This window comes from Crocodylus porosus, unplaced genomic scaffold (assembly GCF_001723895.1).
Source record: "Crocodylus porosus isolate Cpor-Errol unplaced genomic scaffold, CroPor_comp1, whole genome shotgun sequence".
NCBI classification, from domain to species: domain Eukaryota; kingdom Metazoa; phylum Chordata; order Crocodylia; family Crocodylidae; genus Crocodylus; species Crocodylus porosus.
In genome coordinates this window covers 20,937,586-20,944,618 of record NW_017728931.1, presented here as the reverse complement: position 1 = coordinate 20,944,618, position 7,033 = coordinate 20,937,586, and the positions used below count along the sequence as shown (strand labels likewise).

General features: G+C 50.0%; 1 protein-coding gene across 2 annotated transcripts in view; it reads left to right on the top strand.

The window, feature by feature from the left end:
• Positions 1–5,934: 5,934 nt before the first annotated feature.
• The window catches only part of PARVB (parvin beta), a 112,134-nt gene continuing 111,035 nt past the window's right edge, over positions 5,935–7,033 (top strand). Inside the window, exon 1 of one of the 2 annotated variants that reach the window (XM_019544325.1) lies at positions 5,935–6,111. In XM_019544325.1, coding sequence (XP_019399870.1) covers positions 6,000–6,111 — 112 coding nt within the window. In that variant the 5' untranslated portion in view covers positions 5,935–5,999. The remainder of the gene's footprint in view (positions 6,112–7,033) is intronic. The other variant, XM_019544326.1, reaches the window with a different exon arrangement.

Sequence of the window (7,033 nt, the reverse complement as noted above, 5' to 3'; positions counted from 1 at the left end):
CCAGACAGGTGATCATCCAACCTCCTCTTGAATTTGCCCAAGGTAGGGGCGAGGACCACTTCCCTGGGAAGCTGGTTCCAGATTTTGACCACCCTAACTGTAAAATATTGCCTTCTGATCTCTAACCTAAACCTGTTTTCCATCAGCTTATTACCATTGTTCGTTGTTACCCCAGGTGGTGCTGAGGAGAAAAGGGGTCTACCTATTTGCTGTTGATCTCCCCTGACAAGTTTGCAGGCAGCCACCAGGTCCCCTCTTAGCCTCCTCTTGCTGAGGTCGAACAGGTTCAGGTCCCTCAGCCTCTCCTAATAGGGCCTGTCCTGCTGTCCTCTCATCAAGCAGGTGGCCCTCCTCTGAACCCTCTCCAGGCTGGCCACATCCCTTTTGAAGTATGGCGCCCAGTACTGGACGCAGTACTCCAACTGTGACCTGACCAAAGTTGCATAGAGGAGGAGTATCACCTCTCTGGACTGGCTTGAGATGCACCTTTGGATGCATGACAAGGTATGGCTGGCCTTGCTGGCTGCAGTCTAGCATTGGCGGCTCATGTTCATCTTGGAGTCAATAATGACTCCAAAATCCCTTTCCGCCTCTGTGCTTTCAAGAAGGGAACTCCCTAGCCTGTATGTATGCTGTGGATTCCTTCTCCCAAGGTGCAGCACCCTGCATTTGTCCACATTGAACTCCATCCTATTCTCATCTGCCCACTTTTGTAGTCTGTCTAAATCTGTTTGCAGCCTCTCTCTCCCTTCAAGTGTGTCCACCTCGCCCCACATCTTAGTGTCATCAGCAAACTTGGACAGCATGCTTTCCACCCCCTCGTCCAAGTTGCTGATGAAGATGTTAAACAGTGCGGGCCTGAGGACCCAGCCCTGGAGTACCCCACTGCTCACGTCTTGCCAGGTTGAGTACAACCCGTCCACCACTACTCTCTGGGTGAGCCCCATCAGCCAGTTTTTTACCCATCCAACTGTTCAGGCATCAATGCCGCAGTCATTTAATTTTTTGATGAGGATGGGGTGAGAGACAGTGTCAAAGGCCTTCTTCAAGTCTAGAAAGATTATGTCCATGGTGACACCATCATCCAAAGATTTAGTTACTTGGTCATAAAAAACAGTCAGGTTGGTCACGCAGAACCTGCCTTTGATGAACCTATGCTGTTTGTCCCAAGTATGATCTCCCCTGCAGGCCCTCCAGAGATGTGCTTCTTGATAATTCTCTCCAAGATCTTCCCAAGCACTGAGGTGTGAGGCTTACAGGCCTATAGTTACTTGGGTCCTGCTTCCTCCTTTTCTTGAAAATTGGGACTGCATTAGCCAGTTTCCAATCCCCTGGCACCTGGCCAGATGACCATGAATGCTCACCCTGTGCCATGTTGATTTGCTCCTATCAACTAATACTCTTTGGGTCCAACCCTGTAGCCAGTTACCTAATCGTCGGACTGTAAGATGATCAAGGCCACAGTTCCCCAGCTTAACCATGAGGATATCATGGGGAACTAGGTCAAAGACTTTCTTGAAATCTAGATATGTGACATTCACATCATCTCCCTTGTCCAGGGCATGTGTTAGCTGGTCATTGAAGGAGATAAGGTTGGTCAGGCAAGATCTGCCAGTCACAAAGCCATGTTGGCTGGCATTCAGATGCTTGCCTTCCGTTAGTCTGGTGTTGATGGATCCCTTGACAATTTTCCAGGATTTTTCCAGGGATGGGCATCAGACTGATTGGTCTATAATTCCCCAGGTCATCCTTCCTCCCTTTCTTGAAGATGGGGACCACGTTGGCTCTTTTCCAGTCTTCTAGGACCTTGCCCAAGTGCCACGAGTTTTCAAACTCTTTCCCAAGGGGGATGCAATGATGTCTGCCAGCTCCTTTGAGACTCTCAGATGCATTCCATCTGGGCCCGTGGGCTTGTGAATGTCCAGATTCTCAAGGTGTTCCTTCACCTGATCCATATCAATTGGGTTTGCCACCTGCTCCCAGGCTGGTTAATGTTCTTTGACAGTGTGATCTCCTTGGGAGGGTGAAAAACTGATGTGAAAAAATCATTTAGGATATTGGCCCTTGGGTGTCAGATGTCAGTTGCCATGTTATATCTCGCAGGAGCCCAATGTTATCTTTGTTCTTTTTTCAACTTCCCACATATATGAAGAAGGACTTTTTGTTGTCCTTGCTTCCCATAGGTAGCATGAGTTCAGTTTTTGCCTTGGCTTTTCTGGACCTCTCTCTACCACTGTATTTGTCTCCATAGCATCTCACTCAGGCTGCTGCATTGAACTACGCATTGTTATTTTAGGAGACAGATATACTAATTTGTTATGCAAAAAATCTTCATGCACCAGCATACTACAGAAATCAATCTGCCATGAGGTTCAAATATCAAACTTCTCCTTGGTCTGAGAGAGGGATTTCTGAGTAAAAAGGGGACAATGGGGTGTCTGCCAGATCTTTCTTTTATTTTTAGGATTACAGTAAAATTCTGAAAAGGAATACAGTGGGCATGAGGAGTGTTAAAAAGTTTTGCAGATTTCAAATTATAATGTGTGTGTGTGTGTGTGTGTGTGTGTGTTCTAAAAAGCAACATTTTTAATTAAGTACCTTGAGTATCATAGTACAGCAATGATGCTTTAAGTAGGATGAGTTGGTTACAAGAGAGCTGGGTACTTGAGAACATGGAAGTGGGAATCTTGCATTTCCAGTAGTCAGTGATTCACCAGGCCTCCCTGGCTGAGTCATTTACTGCCTCTGTGTCACAATTTCCTCATCAGTAAAACAGGGATGCTACTGACCAGGAGGTCACAGAGGATCAGCTAACTGTTATGAACTGTTTCTGCAGTTAAAAGGAGCTCTAGAAATGTGAAGATGGTCTCACAGTTATAAGTTTTTTACAGAGTATTTCTGTGCCTGAAGCAGCAGGCAAGATGGATGATAATATTTGTCAGGAAGGAAGGGTAGATTTGTACCTTTATAGTCAAACTAAATCAGGTGTATATGTAGCATAAGCTAGGGGTGTCAAACTCATCCAGCCTCGGCACAGGACCAGTCAAATGCTGGATCCAGCATGCAAGGCCTGTCTGATGAGCACTGAATGGAGTGTATACCCAGGGCTGGCCCTGCATACTCCTTACAGTGCACACACTGGCTCTAGTCCTGCACACCACATGCAGCACATGCCAGCTCTGGCCTTTGGCCTGTGTGAAGTATGTAGTATGTGGGGCTGGTCTGGGGCACATGCTGCATTCAGTGAACAGGGCTGGTCTGGAGGGTGCAATTCCTGTGGTATCCATGCTGGATCAGCCTTGCCCTGACTGCTGGATCTGGTACACACAGCTAGTCTGTGGATCTGGCACACGTGGCCAGACCAGCTTGGATCCAAAATGCAAAGCTGCTTTGGTGTGGGTAACTCCTATGTGTGCAGCCTGCACCAGACAGGACCCATGTGCAGCACACACCAACCCCAGTCCTATGTGGCAGATAGTGCATGGGGCCAGTTATGAGTGTTCACTGCATGTGGTACCCATGCCAGAGCAGCCCTGGATCTGGCATGTGCCACTGGTCTGTGGGTCTGATCTAGATACAGGGCTGGTCTAGCACAGGCTCCACATGCAGCATGCATCTTGGACTGGCTGTCTTTGTCCGGCAAACATCCTAGACTGCAGCGTACATGCCAGCTTCAGCCCCTGCACTGAGTGCAGCACATGCCAGACAAACTCCATGCACCACATGCAGTGAAAGGGGCCAGTCTGAGAGCCACAAGCAGCATATAGTCAGAGGACACAGCACAGAGAAATATTTGCTCAGTGAATCAGCATCTACTCACTGGGATGATGAAAACTATACTGAAAATGTTGCCTCTGTGGGGCACCAGGAGACTTAAGAAGCTCTGGAAACTGGAAAGTTAGGCAACTAGATAAAAAACATTAAAAGTAACTTCAGGCTCTGCACCTGAAACTGATTACCTGTCAGCATAGCACTGTTACCAACCTATTTTTAGGAGCTTTTTGTTCTCTCCCTGAAAGAGCTGCATAAAGAATAGGGGAAACTGATCCCATCAGAACAATAGTGATGATGTTATACAAAAGAAAAGTATCAAATGAGAAATAGAAATATTTGGAAACATGAGATACTTTTATTTCCCCTTATCTTTCAATATTGTCTGATATTAGTTGCAAAAAAAGAAATTTTCCAATAGAAGATTTACATAAACATTGTCCCTTTTTAAAGTATAAACCAGTGATGTTTGTTCAGTGAAAGTTGTACTGGAAATGCAAAAAACACTGAACCAGATTGCCCCCCATTCACACAATCCTTCACTAAGTCCCCCTATTTCTGAATGGTTTTTAACCAACAGAAATAAACTACCCTGCCTTCTATTTCTTTGCATGGAAAACATTCAGACTTGTCTGAACAACCCCTGCACATGCCTCTGACCTGGCCTTTATGTGCTTTTCCTTTACCTCTGCTTGGTCTTCATACACTTTTTACCTCCTGTTTTTACATCTGCCTCCATGGTTTCTTCCACATTTCCCCTTGCAGTCCTGCTCTATCCTCCCAAAACTCTCTCTTGAAGTATCATCTAAAACAATTGAAAACATTGTATTTGAAAGGCCAAAAGTTGTCTGCCTGAAATGAGTCACCATGTAAACTGGGTGTTCCTCTTCCTCCACATATCTCCATGTGTTGTGATCTCTCTTCTCTGTCTTGTGGGTTGTTAGGATCCCAATCCTGCAGGCTTTTGTGGGTATGCAGATGCAAGTCTGTGTCAAGCCCTGGTAACTTCAGCAAGGCACTTGGGGGTGAGGGTCTGCTTCCGTGGGCCAATTGTTGGATCAGAGACTAAGGCACAAGTTCAGCTATAAGCATCTGAACTTTGGGGGCTTAAACATGTATCCCAGACTTTGAAGAGCCAGAGCCTGCAACTGTAAACTTATTTGGATCTGTTTGTCATGTGTGATCAATGAAGCACATGCATTGCAAGTGTGGATGCTTTGAGATGATGAGGATTGGCCAGGGGCTGTGCAAATACTTGGGGAGGTGCAGTTGCTGCTTGTGGATTACAGCCTCTGCCCTGCAAAGAAGTTTTCATATCTTTGCCAAGTGGAGCCCAGGTGACCCTGAAGGACTTTCAGACTCATGTAGGGGGCTACCCTTCTGGTACTCAAAGCAGTGACTGCTGAAGAAGTCAAGTTCCTTGGGTAAATCTGATATCTTTTATTAGACCAACTCAAGTAGTTGGAAAAATTCTTCTTTGTAAGCTTTTGCGTATAAATATCCTTTGTCAGTTTGAGGAAGCATCTGCAGTTGGACCAACACAGCTACAACCTATACCCCTGAAGAAGACAAGTGGCGCACAAAAAGTGGGAGAGGAGTCAAGGCACGTACTGAGAAGCAGCAGTCAGAGGGGCCCTGGACTGGAGGTCAGGGGCATGGCAAGCAGCTGTCAAGAAACCAGGTGCTAAATGTCATTGCCTTGCCGACTTTAGTAGCATTGGAGGAGCTGATATGGGCAAAGGGGCATCCATCTACCTGTTCCCCTCATTCTAGCTCTACTGGCAACTTGGCGCTGTAGTTTCTCTGGGCTCCTCCTGCCTCGGGATTCAAGCTGGCCTGCATGTGAGATTTTGGCCTGTTTTTAGCCTAGAATTTAGCTTGGGGCCTCTCCACCCAATGAACAAGGACTAGGGTGGTGGCAGGAGTATCACAGGGACCCAAGAAGCTGCAGTCAGCTAGGGCACTGATCTAGGGCTCTCTGCCCTCCCCCGGAGTTGTGCTGCCTGCCCCTCCGGCTGACAGGCAGCGGGAGGGCGAGCAGCTCCATGCCCCGGGGAGCTGGGACGGCATCCGGAGGTGGGAGGGGAGGGGAGGCGGGGCGGAGCCGAGCCGAGCCGAGCCAGCGCGGAGCCCCTCGGACTTCCACGCCGGGGCAGGGCGCTGTGGCCGCGGCGCTGGGAATATCCTCCTGCCGCCGGCTGAGACGAGCCCTAGTGACGCCGCCGGAGATGTCGGCTCCCGGGCGCTCCCCGACGCTGCGGCCGCACAGGATGAAGAAGGACGAGTCCTTCCTGGGCAAGCTGGGCGGCACGCTGGCCAGGAAGAAGAAAGCCAAGGAGGGTGAGCACGAGCCCGGGGCGCCGCCTCCCGCTAGCCTGTCCCCGCGGGGGCGCGGCTCGGGGGGCCTGGCCGCGAGGGGCTCGGCGGAGCCTGCGTACAGCGGGGCAGCGGCGCCCGCCGCGCTCGCTGGCTGCGCGGGAGGGAGCCGCTGCCGGCTTGCAAGGTGCCAGGCGGGCTTCACCTCCACGCGAGCCGGGGGGGGGGGCTACACGTGTATGTGCGTGTACACGCAGCTCCAGGTAAGCAGAGCCTCACCCCTGTCTGCCTTGCTGAAGTTAACAGGGTTGGATTGCAGACACACATAACAAAATCTAGTACACACGCGTGATTTTATGTCTTTGTATCTCTGTCTATGCACATATATATACACACAACTTCTACTGTGTGTGTATGTAGTTATATGTATTCTTACATAGAAGCCTAAGTCTGTTTGTCTGTCTGTCCCTAATGCTTTATTTGTGCTCTGATTGACTGACAAACAGCCAACTGGAGTCCAAATAAGCATTGGAACATGGTGGGGGGATGGGAGGAGTAGGCTTAGAGCCCACGTAGGGGTGGGACCGGGCCCAAGTGGGGAGAAGCTGGCCCACTGTGGTGGTGGGGGGAGCAATGGGTCCAGCCTGACATGGCAGCAGCAGCTGGGGGAGGGGAGGAGTGGGCCTCTTCCCCTCCTCAGGCCCCATCCCACTTCTTCCCCCCATCCCTGCATCGGGAGCCCGTTCTGTCCCCCCTGCCGCTAGGTAAGTCCAAACTTGCTGCTCCCCCCTCTGTGGCAGCCCAGTTTCTCTTCAGCCTTGGGTCCAGTCCTCCCCTGCATCAGGCCCCGGCCAACTCCTTCCTTCCCCCCCACTGTCACTGTCCTGGTGGGGAGCGGTCCTGAAGTGGAGTGGAGGTGGGGGGGAGCCGTGGGCCTGGCCTGACA